General features: G+C 42.1%; 1 protein-coding gene across 2 annotated transcripts in view; it reads left to right on the top strand.

Annotated features, from left to right (window-relative positions):
• Msh3 (mutS homolog 3) overlaps window positions 1-17,339 on the top strand; it is a 121,813-nt gene that overhangs the window by 69,994 nt on the left and 34,480 nt on the right. For both annotated transcript variants that reach the window (XM_051172245.1, XM_051172244.1), the window contains exons 17-19: window positions 1,682-1,798; window positions 8,970-9,077; window positions 13,803-13,914. In XM_051172245.1, the coding sequence (XP_051028202.1) occupies window positions 1,682-1,798; window positions 8,970-9,077; window positions 13,803-13,914 (337 nt within the window). The remainder of the gene's footprint in view (window positions 1-1,681; window positions 1,799-8,969; window positions 9,078-13,802; window positions 13,915-17,339) is intronic.

Raw genomic sequence — 17,339 nt, 5'->3', positions numbered from 1 at the left:
TTCCTTGGCACATGGCTATAATGGTTATTTCTTCTTGTAGCTTATATATTGAACTGAGGGATAGAACGATAATATGGGAGAATATGTTGTCCTTGGCTAGCATGGGTCCCTTGCAGCCAGCCCCCGGGGACTCGTGCAGGAGAAGTATGCACTTTGGATCCTGCGCTGGCTGGAGTGTTTGTTACTGCTCGTCGTCCTCCTCTTGTGTGTGACTGGGGATGAAAACACGAAGGTTTGCCCAAGACAATGTTAGGGAGACTTCTGGCTGGTGGTGAGATGAAGGAATTCTTATGTTAAGGATAAAGGGAAATTTTAACCTGTTGACAATGGCTATTAGTTTATGTTAATTAAATAATGTAACTATTATCTATTGCCATGGCAACAACTACTTTAGGCACAAACATGGGTTTCTTGAACTCAAATACCTCATTTTTCCCCCTTATGTCACCAAAGCTGTAGATGTTGCCTTGGAGGATGTTTTTATCCTTGGAGCATCCTTCTCTGTATTGACTTTTGTCCCGTATGAAAGATAACGAATGAAAATGTGCTTTATAAAGAGACATTACTAATGCCGTATTGGTCTGTAGAACAGTAACTGGGTGTCTCGCTGAATGGCTCTAGAAGAAAAAGCTGTGCTAAAACATTTGCCTAGAACTCTCAGTCATGTAACTGGAGAGCAACAAACATGGCAGACGTTGATAGCAGCATCTTCTGAACTTGCAGTGGTAGCATTCTAATGAGTACATAAGACACTCTGGTGAGGGCTTGGTACCGTTCAGTCTGCTGTTTGGCTGCTAGAGCCTTGATATCAGGGTGAGTCAGGGTCTTGTTAGATGATGACTGTCCAACAGGTGAGTGGAGGATGGCTGTAGCAGTGCGATGTAGGACCCGAGGAGCACAGACTGGAGCACGCGCAGTTTTGAGGAGCTCTTCTCAAGCATGTTGCCTTCCCTTGGTTAGCTCTCAACAGAAGCAGCTTCCACTCCCTGTGTCCCTGTAACTAGGTGCTGTGCTAAACACACCCATGAGGGCCACGCTTACAGCCCTCGCTGTACTGGAGTTCATATAAAGTCTGTTCCGTTTGGACAAGTCATTGCCGCGGGTACATGACTTGGTCAAGGTCTTGGTCCAGCACCTCTAACTGGGGACACCAGCTCCTGATGCAGATGGTGGCTTATGCTCAAGCCTAGAGGTGCTCCTGGGAGTGGGTCTCAAGAACTGTTGTTTTTACATTCTGGATTTATGCATTGACCTTCTTTGTGATTATTTTTCTTTTTGCACTGAATTATACCAAACAGGAAAGTATAAAATTTCAAGAGTTATGCAGCCTTTACCAATGTGTCCACCTTTCTTTGTCACATCTTTTTTTTTTAAATTGCATTTGCTTCTCAGCTTTTAAGCAAGCATTTTCATATAGCATAACAGAAAGAAAAAAAAAGCCTTTGCCAATGAAGCGAGTTTCAACTCTGACTTTTTCATATGGATATAATTTTAAGAACATTGTAAAAGCTTCCTGAGCGGAGTCATATTGTTTAAGAGTCAACTCCGGGACCACAAGTAAAGAATGCTCTCTGTTTATGTTCAAGGTTCATGAGTGAATAACAACCGCTTTAATATTCTGAAATGATGGCAGCATTGATTCTTATAACCTTGGTTTCTTTTCCCCCCCTTCCTCTTGTAGCACAAAAGCTGTGAGCCGCTTTCACTCCCCTTTTATTGTGGAAAACTACAGACGTCTGAATCAGCTCCGGGAGCAGCTAGTCCTTGACTGCAGCGCTGAATGGCTTGGGTTTCTAGAGTGAGTTCACAGAGAACAGTAAGCTGAGTCTGGGCTCCGAGAAGTAGACCGGAAATTTTTACATTAAAAAAAAAAAAAAAAAAAAAAAAAGAGTAGAGATTGCTTGTGTGACCTGCTAGAAGACAGTGGGGTATTGTGCCTCTGGGTTTTATTTTCAGCCCATTGGAATGTAAGCCCATCACAGTCTGATGAGTGAGAGACCCAATATACTTTATTGTTGCTGTGCCAATATTTTATGACTAATGATGCTCCTTGCATGGTAGAGCCCATTTTTAAAAGAAATTCCTCCTTGGAATGTACTCTTCTCAGCTTACCTCTCTGTGCTGGATAGGTAAGAGTTAGTTGTTTTGACTTCATTATCTTCGCTTTTCTTTTCTGAATTTTTAAATATCTTGTGTATTTTTCTTTAGGTTTCTATTTTTTTTAGAAAAACTGGAATGACCATCTCTCTATGCACCCTCATCTAGATTTAGCAAATATTAAATTTTTGCTTCATTTGGTTTTTGTTTCTAGTGTGTACATATGTTTGTGTGTGTGTGTGTGTGTGTGTGTATTTGTATAAAAATACATATACACACATAGTTTTGTTCCTGAATTATTTGGAAGTTTTTCTTAATTTCATCCCGTAGTGTTTATGCATTAATGTTCTTGAGGATGCAGTGGCGTTTGTAGCTTGCCATTTCCTATGTTGTAAACACGTCCAGCCCAGCTCATTTCCTCCGACTGCTCTGAAGCTGGGAGAGATGTGCACCCTGTGAAACCACAGGACTTTATATGTCCTCACCTTTCCTGAGCCCTGTGGTGTTAAATAGCCATACTGCACACAGTTTATAAGAGCATAGAGCATGAGATGCACATGTAAGAAGGCGGTGTCCCACAGCACGAGGGAGGGTCGCCGTGCGGAGTGGACACTCGAGCGTGCGTCCTGACCCATCAGGCTATGGCTGAGCCCACAGTGCCGTTCAACAGAAAGCGGGTAGTCTCTGTCTAAAACTTAAATGGTAAAGGTTCAGTGAGGGCAGTGGGGAGCTTGTTAGAGTGACAGAAGACAAAATGGTGCAGACTTTTTGGGAGATAGCAAGTAGATACCAGTCTCCTTTGTTCAGAGGCACCAAAGTATAAGACCAGGAAGAGAGACCAAACTTTTTCTTCAGTTGCCCTGAATCTTTTGAGAAAGAAGTTTGCCTGTTGATTTCCTTTTGCCAGGTAACTTTCAATCTTCCATTTTTAGGGGGCTCTTGAATCTTTTACGTTTTTCTCTTTGCCATAGTAGAATCATGGAGAACATAAAAATTAAACTAAACTTAAGCATTTCACACTCAAAGAGTCACATTTGAAGGATCTAAGAAGGTGTTTAGGTGATTTCATGTTTCTGTGTGCAGACTTTGAATAGTAGCTAGTTCTGGTGGGATTGACTTAAATTCCTTCATCTTGCGGACATGATTTCAGAGTGTGTTTATATACATATATTTCTTTCTTCCTACATCTTTACTTGGGCAAGGGAAACAGTTCAGTAGTTAAGAGCATAAAAGAAATAAAAAGGGGAGGGGCTGGAGAGATGGCTCAGTGGTTAAGAGCAAAGTCTGCTCTTCCAGAGGTCCTGAGTTCAATTCTCAGCAATCACATGGTGGCGCACACACAACCATCATGAGATCTGGTGCCCTCTTCTGGCATGCAGGAGTACATGCAGGCAGAATACTGTATGTATAATAAATAAATAAAATCCTTTTAAAAAAAAAGAAAGAAAAAGGGAAACTTGTGAGTCAGGTATGTTGGGATCCTAAGGTTACCTTAGGCTACGTAGCGAGACCCTCTTTCACAGTAAGTAAGGAAAGACAGAACTAAGACTCATATTGAAATTCCCGATTTAAAAACTGGCTGAGCTGTATCTAGAGCATTTTCAGTTAAGAGCCCCACTTGAGAGCATCATTGATTCTTTTTTCACACTCTTTACTGAGGTGCCAGAGGCTGTGAACATGATGTCATAAAGAGATGATTAACCTCAATGAAGCTGGCATCCGAGGGCTGAATACCAGCCGCCCCAGCATGTGTGTCTCTCACTGAGGTTCTGTTGTGCATTAGTCATATGACTTTTGGCCAAAACGTTGCAAAGGAAAAGAAAAAATCAAGGCAATGAACACTGCTGGAGTGAAATCATTTCTCAAAATATGTCTCGAGTTTTGGGATATAGGCTATGAAGACTGAACACTTTTCTTCTAAATTCTTTAAAAATTGAATTATATTACCTCCCATATAATAGTTGATTAGAATATATCAGAAATACATTTTCAAATAAGACAAAATCTTTTCCATTCTTTTTAACCACCCACATTGTTGAGCACCATTTACTAGCCAACTTCTGGTCTTCATAACAGCTTTACAACTGAAGTGTCCTCATCTGCTTCCTGTGGGCTCCCAACCAAAGTCATTGTGCTTGGATTTCAGCCTCAAGCTGTCTGATGCCACAGCGATGAGGTTGCATCTTGCTGGGACATAGTCTTTCCAAACGTATCTGTTTTCATGTTGTTGTTTCTTTTCCTTGTGAGCTAGCCTTCCAATATAGCCCAAGCTGGCATCAAAGGTACCATGCTTTTGAGGCTGATCTTAAAACTCCAGACCATCCTGTCTTTACTTCCCAGATAATGGGATGACAGGAGTGCTCCGCCCACCTTGCCTGGCTCCACTTGTTTCCTGAATTGCCCAAGTTTGGCTTGTTGTTTTTAAAAGTATGAATGGTCGCTTTGAGATTTGGTGAGGTGTACAGCAGTATGCACAAAGGCTAAACAGGGCATGTTTGTCAACTGCAGTATTTACAGTTTAAAAATGGTTCTCCTTATTAACATGTCTTATACCATCGACATGAGAAAGAGCATAGTAGACTATATCTAAATAATCTTTTCCCCATTTATTTATTTAATCACTTTGCAGTCTGATCCAAGCCCCTTCTCAACTCTCCTCCCAGCCCCACCCTCAGGCCCTCTCCCCGCCTAATCCTCCTTATCCTCTGAGAAGGGGAGGCCCCCAAGTATACCAACCCACCCTAATACCTCATGTCCCAGTAGGAGTAAGTACATCTCCTCCCACTGAGGCCAAACAAGGCAGCCCAGCCAGGGGGAAAGGGATCCAAAGGCAGCCAACAGAGACAAAGGCAGACAGCCTCGTCTCCCATTGCTAGGGACCCACATGAAGAACCAGGTGCACATCTGTGACATATGTGTGGGAGGTGTAGGTCCAGCTCATGTGTGCTTTCTGGAAAGTGCTTCAGTCTCTGTGAGCCCCCATGGGCCCAGGTTAGTTGACTCTGTAGGTCTTTTTATGGTGTCCTTGACTCCTCTGTCTCCCTCAATCCGTCCCACTCTTCCACAGAACTCTCCAAGCTGAGCTGAATGTTTGGCTGTGGGTCTCTGCATCTGTTTTCATAGCTGCTGGATAAAGCCTCTCAGAAGACAGTTATTCTAGGCTCCTGTCTGCAAGCATAACAGACTATCAGTAATAGTGTTAAGGGTTGGCTCTTTCTCATGGAGTGGGTCTCAAGTTGGACCAGTCATTGGTTTGCCATTCCCTTAATCTCTTGCTCCATCATTATCAGTACACTTCTAGATGAGACAAATTTTGGGTCAAAGGTGTTATAGGTGGATTGGTGCCCCCCCCTTCACTGGAAGTCCCACCTGGCTTCAGGACTTCAGGCTCCATATCCCCTGATGCTAGGAGTCTCAGCTAGGGTCACTTCCATAGACTCCCAGAAGCCTCCCATGTCCCTGAGATTGCCCCCCAGCACTGATTTCCATTCTCTCTCTTGGTCCTTCCTCTCCCCTCTGCTCTCCCAATCTCCACCCATTACCCTCTCCCACCCAGTTCCCTCCGTCCATCTACTTCAGATGTCTATTTCATTTCCTCCTCTTAGTGAGAGTCAAGCATCTTTCCTTGGGCCGTCCTTGTCTTCTTTGGGTCTGTTGATTGCCGCATGGTTATCCTGTTCTTTATGGCTAACACCCACTTATAAATGAATACACACCATGCCTGTCTTTCTGGGTCTGAGTTGCCTCACTCAGGATGATCCTTTCCAGTTCCATCCATTTGCCTCCAAGTTGCATGGTGTCTTTGGTTTTAATTGCTGAGCTGTACTCCATTGTGTAAATGTACCACATTTTCTTTATCCATTCTTTGGTTGAGGGACATCTAGGTTGTTTCCAAATTCTGGCTATTACAAATAATGCTGGTATGAACATAATTGAGCAAGTGTCCTTGTTGTATGGTAGAGAATCTTTTGGGTATATGCCCAGGATTGATATAGCTGGGTCTTGAGGTGGAGCTAGTCCCTGTTTTCTTATTCCTCCTTTGTGTCTTACTTATTAACTGAAATGGTACCCACTGAAAAACTATATCACCCGTCTCCCTTCTGAACATTAGAAGATCATCAGAAACTGGCGGTTACCGTAGGCTGTTGGGTAGGGGCTCCATGGTCTTGATTGGACCTGGGGAGAAGACAGTGACAAGGAATATAAAACGACACTGTCTGTGCCAAAGTGCATTGGCACTTACGTTCAGAGAGGCAGGCACAGAAACATTAAATGGATCGCTCTCTGGTAAAAGATGGAGAACCAGGAGAACAAGGACAGTACAGGCCACAGACCGGGGGCTTAGTGAGAGCTCAGATACACAGTTGCGGTCAGAGAAGGAATGGTAACATGCAGCCAGCTCTAGAGTGGGGACCTCACAATGTCCTGTATCTTTAAAAATAGAAGATATTGTTAAGGTGACATCTGAGGACAGTCCAGCTGATACAGGGTCATAGCCTCTGTGTTGTGTTGGGGTTTTCACAAAGTCTTACACAGCTAGTATAATTCATATCACTTATTTTGATGAATTCAGGGGAAATAGCTTAATTAATTAGTATGTTCTGTCTGCTCAGATAAATATGTATAAACATACTTTGATACAATTCTTAAGTTCACAAATAATAAAAATAGAATACCAATGAAACGAATCAGAAAATAGAGGTTTTTTTCCCCTAAAAGTAAGACAAAATTATGTAGGAAGAACTGATCATTTATAGTAATTTAATCTGATGCCCTTTAGAAGCCGGGAAGTACTGTAGAAACTTTTTGAGTATCAAATAGACTGAAACTCAGTTCTTCTGAAACCCAAGACAGGTATTCAGTGTGACACTTCCTCCCCATCTTCCTCCGCGGTCGTGTAAGGGATATCCTAGTTACATCGAGGTTTCATGAAAAGGCAGCAGCTTACCTCTGTTCTCCTAATGTACCAAAGTAAGCAGCAGTCCTAGTAGAAGCTTGCAGAGTAGCAGCGTGAGTGAGGGTCATGGGTTAGCACTGGAGGAGGAGGTCTGTGAGAGATTGTTTGCTTAGCACGTGACACCCAGCACTGTTAAGAAACAAAAAATATGGGGCTGGAGAGATGGCTTACGGGTTAAGAAGAGCTCTGGCTGCTCTTCCAGAGAACCTGGGTTCAATTGCCAGCACCCACATGGCAGTTCACAACTGTCTGTATCTCCAGTTCCAGGGGTCCCCAACTCTTTCACACAGACACATGCAGGCAAAACACCAATGAACATAAAGTAAATTATTAAAAAAAAAAAAAGAAGCAGAAAACACAACAAAGACTGGTTTGCATCTAGGCTCTGCTGTTCCACGGTTACACGGCCTTGGGTGACTGCTTTGTCTGTCTGAACTCCTGTGAAGCTTAGGACTTGAAGCTCTGCCATAGAGTTGTGAGGCAGTGGTAACAGGATTCCCTCCTGTGTCTGCGCAGTAGGAGGGACTTCCTTCTGTGGAGTTAGTTGCCATGGCCTTTCTTTAAAGAATCTGGGACCAGGGCTACCCACCCTTGAATGTTGTGAACTGAGCAGAGCCTCAGATGACTACTGACTCGAAAATGTAAGCTCAGTTACATTTCTCTCTTTACTTAAAGGATATTTGATTCTGAGCATTTAAAAATTAAATCTTGGGTTCTTTTGTAATATATGTTTATATATGTAGTACATATTTATGTGCTATATATGTATATAAATATATATTTATAATTTTTGGAGATGGGGCCTTGAATAACTATGCAGCTGAGTATGACCTTGAACTTGTGCTCCTCCTGCCTCAATAGTCTCTTGAGTGCTAGAACTATAGGCATATAATTATGTTCATTTTCAACAGCCACAGCTTATCATTATATGTACATGTAAATAGTTTATACTATATTACACATATTGGAATAAAATACTATGGTGTGAGATAATGGAATAATATAGGTAAAAAGAAGTTTAAAAAAGCCCAACTCTAGCCTGGTGGTGGTGGTTTATGTCTTTAATCCCAGCACTCAGGAGGCAAAGGCAGGTGGACCTCTGTGAGTTCAAGACCAGCCTGGCCTGCAGAGTGAGTTCCAGAGGAACCCTTTCTGAAACAAACAAACCAAAAAACCAACCAACCAACAACAACAACAAAAACAAAAGCCCAGCTCTATAAACATTTCTATTCACTTTTGAATAAATCTTTTAATGGAATTCTTGATATTTTCCATCACCAGGTATTAATAAGATAGCTGAAGAAGTACTTATTTTTGTCTTTAACTACTCTCTGCTGTAGTGTCTATTCTGCGCTGGGAGTATGGACTAAATATTAGGGCTATAAAGCTCAGTCAGTCAGTAGACAGACAGACAGGACTCAGTGGGAGAGGCACTGAGAGTCCAGGCTTGGGTGTTGCTATAAGGTAGAGTGCGTGGGGGAGCTGTCTTGCCCACCTGAGTAGTTCTTGAAGCTATGGAAGGAATCAGACTGAAACTAATTTCTGCATTGAAGTGAGATGTCCTGAAGTAAATGTCACAGTCAGATGAAATGTGAATATAGCGTGCGCACAACACACACACACACACACACACACACACACACACACACACACACACACGGTATACTATGTCTACATCATCATACAGAAGCTGTTTTAGGTTTATATAAGTGTCCCAAACAGAGTGGATGAAGACTCAGTAACCAGTTACTTTAAGTAAAAGCTAGTTCAGTGCACTGCTGCCCTCCTTCTCCCTTACCCCTTGGATATACCTGCTTATCTCATTTGTGCTTATGTTGCTAGCAGACGCGTTGCTTGTTGCACAGCTGTCGTAGGTCAAGAAATCAGCCTGCTCACCTTGTCTCTGTTTCTATAGGAATTTTGGTGAACATTACCACACTCTGTGTAAGGCCGTCAATCACCTAGCAACTGTTGACTGCATTTTCTCCCTGGCCAAGGTCGCTAAGCAAGGAAACTACTGCAGGTAATACAGTTCTTCAGTTCGCTCATTTATCATGGGTTTAGATAAAATGAGACTATCCAATTAAATTTCCTGTTGCCGGTATAAAATATTACAGTTGTTCAGATGTGTTGCACTCTTGGTAAAGCTGCTTATCACACATGTATGGCTTAATTGGAAAAATAAACTCCTTTCTTCCTTGTCCTATGACTGAGTCAAATGCAGGCGCCTGGCATAGCTCTGGAAGTGAATGCTACCCTTGGGCTTTTAGGCTTCTGTGACTTTTTAAATGAAGCTTGGGGTCTCTTTTTGCTGTTAGCTTTGACTTGGAAACCTAATAGCATGGTTCACGTTAGTTTTGAGAACTGCAGTTAGAAAGAAGCTTGTGTCTGAACAAAGGATTGGCACTGTGAGTGTTCTGTCAGGGGTTCTGTGAGCTTTCCTCATCATCCTGTGGGGAGCCAGCATCACATCCCTGTTCCTCACCGGCCTCTGAGCACCCCAACATCCCTCGCTCTCCTTTTCTAGAATTAAATAGACCTAACTTTAAGTAGTAATTCTATCTTTTTCAATACATTGTCTTTCAGAAGCATTTTAAAATGAAGCTGAATATTTCAGAAAAACCAGCAGCCTGTTTAGCTGCCTGGCTTATTGTGAGAACTAACAGAAAAGCCTGTGAAGGCGTTGCCAGGCCATGTCTGTGGCCTGAAGTTCCTGGTAGACAGTCTCGCTTTCTTATTCCTTTCTTATCTTGGTTTCTTCTTTGTATTGTGTCTGTTTTTAAAGTATATATATTCAATCATTCTATGATCTCCAGTACATAGAGGGTATTAACGCAAGGTTGTTGAGTGTGAAGTATTTCTGTATTTATGAGAGAGAGAGTTGGGGGAATTGGTACACAGCTTATGCTCTAGATGTAGTGTATTATTTTATTATTTTATTGCCCATTTATGGTGACTCTTATCTACATTGTTAGTGATAGCAGTCATGTACCTTACTCCCTACCCCTCTATCAAACCACAGGGATTGCAGGTGTACACAGTGCTGCCTTATAGCTGAATCCTTACTGCAGCAAACAAGAGAAATGTGTATTTTGCTTATCAAGTATTATTATAAAACTTAGAATCTGCAGGCCATCCACGTGACTTCTGTCTTACATATTTGTGGCATCAATAGGAGTTTCTGAGATGCAAACACATTTTTCTTAAATTTTCAGCTCTTTTTGGATAGTGCATGTGAGCCACAATCTTTAGTTCCAACAGGTTACTTAGCTTCACAATTCAATCTTTTCTTCCTAATGCTGTTAAGATGCAGTTATGATGTTCTTATCGACTGTCCTGTAACCTTCACATCACCTGTATGGAATCTTTATTTAACCCTTCCTGTCTAATTTCTATTGTATTTACTCATTTCACTAACACCGTTTATATTCTGTCCCAGAGGGACAGTTAAAAGAGAAAGCTGTAATTTAAAAAAATACACACACACACACAATTTTTTAGTAGCCAAATCTGTTCATGTTCAGATGGTTCATTCTTTCCACAAGACATCTCGATGTTCTCAGTCGTTGCCTGCACTGTTATGTGATCCTGTGGCATGCCCTGCCTACCTTCCCTGCTGTAGCTGTTCTATCCTGGAATAGCATCTCAGGGCTGTGAATTTTTCTTTGCTTCTTACCCTCCTGAGATGTGTTTTGTCATTATATAATTTTGATAGCAACAGAATAAGTCATTGTCAGTTTTAGTTTAGAGCTGAAAAATCTCTCACAGTGTGGCCGTATGGTGGAAATCTCAGAGAGGTCAGCCCAGTGTCAGAGCATGACACCCTGCCTCCACTTGTAGACTGCCTGGGGTTTGATTTTAAAATGTATATCTCTTACATGTTCTCTCATCTTTCTCTCTTACAACAAACCCATAAGCTTCCTATATAAAAGCCTGTAGTGTTACACTCCAAACACCCAAACTGTTCTTCTCTTGTCATTTCAAATGTGCCTCTATTCTAATTTCTTTTCTGTTGCTGTGGGGGTGGGGGGACGACACTGATTAAATGCAGCTAGGGGAGGAAAGGGTCTTCTTGTGGTTAATTCTAGGTTTTTAAATGTCTTCCGGAGGACAAAGAAAAAATTTAGTATTTTTGTTGCTTAAAAAGTAAATTCTACCTTTTATTTCCCACAGAGGCTCACTGGACCTTGTTAGTACTCTGAGAAAGACTTGGGGGTCTTGAGTGATCTGAGTTGTCTGAGACCCTTATTGTTTTATCACCTAGGAACTATGTCAGCATTCTTTATCTGTTTACTCCAGTGCAGTGTGTAGCGCTTAAAACAAAAACAAACTCACTTTATTTGGGGTGGTTAGGCCCCAAACTCCTAACCCTACATAGGAGAGAGAAGGTTGGTGGGGAGAGGGGGCCCCTTTTCTTCTGGCTGTTTAGGTTGAAGGGTCTTTGGGGCTGTACCAATCTCCGTCAGCAGCAGACGCAGCCAGCAGTCTCCTCCAAGCTGCTGCGCCCCACAGCGTTCCTCTGTCTGTCTGCTCTAAACCGTAATCTCTTCAAACTGTGACACGCCTCATGCCAACACGCCACGCCACGCCACGCCACACCACACCATGCCACGCTCTCTCTGAGCTCTCATTTCTATCCTCAGGGCTCTAGACCATGCCCCTCTCCATGCTGCAGGAGGGAGGCCCCTTACTAGCAGGTAAAAGCCATGCCCAACTAGAGACTAGGGAATGATGGCACAAGCGTGACAGGAAAAAAATCCCTGTCACACTATCTTACTGTTTTTAGTTGTCTTTCCCAAACTGCTAAAACATCTTTCCAGAAGGTATGAAAAGAGCAGAGGCACCACTGCTGAAGTCTGCTTCTCACTCTGACGGGGTGTGTTGAGAGTGTTCATTGTTTACCCACAGTAGCCAGGGGGACATAGTTACCAGAAGACAGTTCACAGCCACTCACTTCAGCTACAGCTGCTAATGTTGTGTTACAGCTATTGATGTGTCAAGAATTGATTGTAAATGATTTTGTACAATAAAATGAAATGCGTTCTTCTGGCCTGGTTATCACACATGGGGACCACTCATCATTTAATATTTGCTGATGAGAACCTGATTATTCTGTTTTGCTGAAAGACATGGTTTTCCATGGTTCTGTATTTGTTCAGCAAAATTTACTTAGGAAGGGCAAGAAATTGGAAGGAAACAAATGACATTCAGTGAAAGGATCCATTTGGTTGATTATTCTACTTGGTATTTATGAATCTAAAAATGAAAGTGATTTGCGTTATGGTTGAAGGTAGCTGTGCCTCCTTAAGAAAATTACGAGCTTTGAGCTGTCTCAAGAATTATCCAACTATTCCATTTTTGTTGTTGTATACATAAGACCAGAGCTGTGAACTATAGCCTCCTAGAAATAAATTAAAACTTGTGGTTTAATATTCATGGATGAATATCTTACATTCAGCATGTTACCCATTCCAGGTATGTATACCTTGAAGACCAAGTGAAAATTAAAAAAAAATGTGGTTTGCCATGCTTGTTAGACTATAGATCAGTGGTATAGCACTTGCCTGAAATGAGTGGAGCCAAATCCTCAATCCCAGCAGTGTAAAAGTTAATAATAATTAATAATAATAATAATAATAATAGTAACAATGGCTATTTTCTTTTCTGAGGTTGAATTTTTAAAATTATTCTATTAGTCTTCTGTAAAGTTACCTTTAAATTAGATTTGAAAAATTAGAAACAAGGATTCATTAGGCTCAGGTAGTAGATGGTGAAATACATTTAATGATTATTTAAATAATTAAATGATTGTTTAAACAAGCTATTGAGTTAAAGTGGTTGTGGGATGATGTGTTGAAATATTCAAGTAGAACACAACCAGTGCAGTATGTGTCTGAGCATAATTGTGCTGATGAAGGCCAGGAAGGCAGACACCAAACTGATCTCAGTGTTAGCATCTAAGGCAGTGTCCTGACCTCAGAGGCTTTGATGAGCAGAGTAAAACTGCACTTAGAAATGGATAAGCTGGGCTGGAGGGATGGCTCAGTGGTTGGGAGCACTGGGTGCTCTAACAGAGGACCTGCATTCAAATCACAGCACCAGCAACATGGCTGCTCACAGCTGTCCATAACTCCCAGGCCCTCACATGGTGCACATTTATACACATAAATAAATCTAAAAATAAATAAATAAATAAAACTGATAAGATATAAAGACTTAAGACAAATGTGGAAATTTACATGTTAGATGAAAACCAAAAGATACTGCAGAAACACCCTTCACGAAAACATTAGATTTTTTTCAGTCTCTTAACCCAAGCCCAGTGCCATTTATATTAGGGTGATAACTTAAACTAGAAATGGCTTTACAGGACTAATGAAGTGCTGTACAGTGATCCAAATGTGTTCGGTGATGCGGGTCCTGATTGGTGTCAGATAGTGGCAGGCAAGTGAAAGCCAGAATCACATGAAGATGGTGTGCTGTCATCCAGGCTGCTGATTTCCAGTTTATTCATTAATTTAAGTCCTGTTCGCAAAGTCTTATTCTGAACGTGTGTTCCTGAGGATTTTGTTGTCTGCTTCCTTGTTGATACTGTATCAGTGTATCCAGGCTGGCCTTGAACTCACAGATGTCCCTCTGCCTCTGCCTCCCTAGTGCTGAGATTAAAGGTGTGTCACCATGTCACCTAGTCAGTGCTTCTTGTAAAAAGCTCCTTTCGTGTCTACAAGTTGATGAATTTATTTTCCAGGCCAACTTTACAAGAAGAAAAGAAAATCATCATAAAAAACGGAAGGCACCCTATGATTGACGTGTTGCTAGGTGAACAGGATCAGTTTGTGCCCAACAGTACGAGTTTATCAGTAAGTATCACATGACACCCAAAACCAGTAGATACCACTCAACAGCAGAAATCAGTGTGTGGTAAAGACCTTAACTTCACCCTTGTAAGAATCAAATATTTTCATAAGTTAGCTCGCTTTCAGCTTTTAATAGACCAATCCCGCAAATAGTTTTATTGTCACCACCAATTGTGGAATTCGTATAATTCCCAATGGAAAATTTTCTGTAGATGCAAAGATATAACAACTAAAGATGATTATCTTATTTCTTCTATGTAAGCCAAAAAAACCCTGTTGTATTCACAGGTATGCTAATGATGTTGGAATTATACAATGCTTTTTCCATTAGCATACAGCATAAGCATGCTCTGTCCTGTGTTGCACTATTTTCTAATACTCTGAAAGAATGTAAGTGATTATCTGGTCTAGGCCGGAGGTCTCTTACAGAACACGGGTGATGTTCATTAATTTAACATATACTTAGCCCTCCGCCCCCATGATAAAGCAAGATTTCAGAGGTGTTGGTGTTGTCACTGATGCCAAGATTTAGGAAGTGGGTGGCCCTGCTTTGGAAATGAGATCATGAAACAAGAGTTTGAGAAAGAAAAGTTAGAGGGGGCTGGAGAGATGGCTCAGAGGTTAAGAGCACTGGCTGCTCTTCCAGAGGTTCTGAGTTCAATTCCCAGCCACTACACATGGTGGCTCAGAATAATAAGATCTGGCGCCCTCTTCTGGCAGACAGGCAGGATGTTGTACACAGAATAAATAAATAAATCTTAAAAAGAGAAAAAAGAAAAATGAAAAGTGAGCGAGCTGCCCACATGAGCATTGGAGTTGTCTAAAATGACAGTGGGACTTGTTGTGAAGGATGATAGTGGGCCAGAGAGCAGAGACGTTGAGGAATGGGATGTCTGCAGTGAGGGTAAGCAGCTATGGGAGGACCCCAAAGAACCAAAAATTTGTAGACTCTGAATGGAAACGTGCAGCAAGATAGCAGCGCATGCGTGACAGAAGCGTCACGCAGAATGGCTAGAAACAAAGTATTAGCACGTCTGCTAAGTCAGTGGGAGAACTGAGATGTAAGAGAGCAGCCAGAGAGAGGTCAGCACGGAGCTGGCACAGCAGCAGCGTTCCATGTGGGGCCTCCAGCCAGGGTGTGTGGCACGCTCAGTTTGTCCAGCCCTGAGTGTGTGGAGTAAGATGAACAGCTTGCAGTCTATCTACTTTAGTGTTAAATATAAAGTCATATGGGATTGGTGGTCATAATCCGCGTCATGCCTGGGCCTGTCATATGTCTACGATAGAGTTACAGTGAAGTGCCGTAGACTAGGTGGTTCACTAACAGCCTCTCATGGTTACAGTGAAGCGCCGTAGACTAGGTGCTTCACTAACGGCCTTTCATGGCTCTGGGGACTGAATTCAAGATCAAGGTGTCAATGCCTTGTGTGAGCTGGCTTTGTGCCTTATGTGTGGCACCTGTCACTGTGTCCTCACTTTGTGGGAGAAGGGGAGGTCCCTCTCAGTCCCTGAATATCAAATCACCCCCTAAAGGCCCTTTGACGCTGTTGTAGAGGGACTTAGAATTCCATCTGAACTGGGGGGGACAGGCAGACCACAGCAAGCAGAGACCCAGTGTCTGAGAAGTTGTTCATTCTTGCTAGATGTGTATACTATCAATTGTCGTGTAAGCCAGCAAATGCTAATTTTATTGTCTTTAAGGGGAAGCCTGTGTGAGAATGAGACCTCTGTTTTCAGTTTCTATGCCAGTAGACCATAGCTCCTCTAGAGAAAGTGGTGTAATTCTAATATCGAATAGCTTGGTTTATGTTTAACTGATAAGCCCCTCAGGAAACATGCTCGTTACTGCCCATGCCTATCCACTTGACCCAAGAATGTTATCTTGGCATTGGTGTTTTGTTTTTTATTTCTCTTTTATGTTCTTATTTTCCTCTTAAAAAAATAATGTACTATGTTATTAATAGTCAGATTTGAAGAATTGAAGTGCCTTCTAATTAGAAGGACATATAAACAAATCATTAACTCATGTATTTAAATCTTTACAAAATAAATGGAGTATTTTTTTTCTAGTAGGCAACTTAGAATGTTCCAGAATATTCATTTCTTTTACATATGCTTCTCCTAACTTGAGTGGGAGTTGACACATACTGTTGCTATGGTGAAGCCCATTCTGTTTTTCAGGGTATATATTTATATACAGGAATAGTTAGAGAAAGAACTTACTATGTAAAACTCAACCCAAAATGTACTCTGCCTATTAATTTATACACTATACCCTGACAGACATGTCCTCAAACTTAGGTAGCATTGCTACTTCCAATAATTACACAGTTTTGAAAATTAAATTTTCTTACATCTAAGTTACTCCAGCTTTCCTGGGTTCTGAATTATATGAAGTCATTATAGTTCTTGTAAGCAAAGTAACTGATCACTCTCCGTCTCCCAGTTTTAGGAACATTTTCTGTCCCTGCTTTGCCCTTTAATTTCTACCTCCTCCGACTTGTGCACCTCCACTCACTTTCCCGAAGCCTCTTCTGACCTTGCAAACTGCACTCCTGTGTGAATTCATCTGTGCGTTCCAGCTCTTTGGCCCTCTTAGAGTCCTCACTGAACTGGACCTTTGGCCTTGCAGATGGCATTCCCTCTGCTTAGAATGGCATCCTTCCCCATCTCACCCCTCCTGCCTCTCTCACACCCACAGCCCACTTCTCCATTCCAGCCTCTGCCTCTTCTCCCTCTTAGATGCCTCCTGGTGTGAAGCCTTCCTTCACCAACGCTCTGATGATTGATCCCACACTCCACACCTATCCTACTAAGCTACGCTGTTCTTTTTTTTTTTTTAATACTGTTTATTTATTTTTATGTACATTTGGTGTTTGGTATACATGAATGTCTGTGTGAGGGAGTTGGGGCCACTGGAACTTGAGTTACAGACAGCTGTGAGCTGCCACGTAGTTGCTGGGAATTGAACCTGGGTCCTCTGAAAGAACAACCAATGCTCTTAATCACTAAGCCATCTCTCCAGCCCCCGCCATGGTTGTGGGTGGGTGTGCGTGCGCGTGCATGTGCACACGTACACTTCCCAAAGGGTTTTGCTTTGACAAGGATAGGGAGTATACATTCCTATATTGATGTCATGGCAGTGTCTATAACATGCTATTGACACACAGCTGGCTCTATTGATGTCATGCCAGTGTCCATAGTGCCACTAACACACAGCTGGCTCTATTGATGTCCTGCCAGTGTCCTTCACATGCTGTTGACACACATCTGGCTCTATTGATGTCATGCCAGTGTCCCTCACATGCTGTTGACACACAGCTGGCTCTATTGATGTTAAACCACTGTCCATAGTATGTCGCTGACACACAGCTGGCTCTATTGATGTCATGGCAGTGTCCATAGTATGTCGCTGACACACAGCTGGC

Source organism: Acomys russatus, chromosome 30 (assembly GCF_903995435.1).
Source record: "Acomys russatus chromosome 30, mAcoRus1.1, whole genome shotgun sequence".
Lineage (NCBI taxonomy): Eukaryota > Metazoa > Chordata > Mammalia > Rodentia > Muridae > Acomys > Acomys russatus.
The sequence above is the reverse complement of the archived record's forward strand: the minus strand, read 5'-3'. Positions and strand labels throughout refer to the sequence as shown.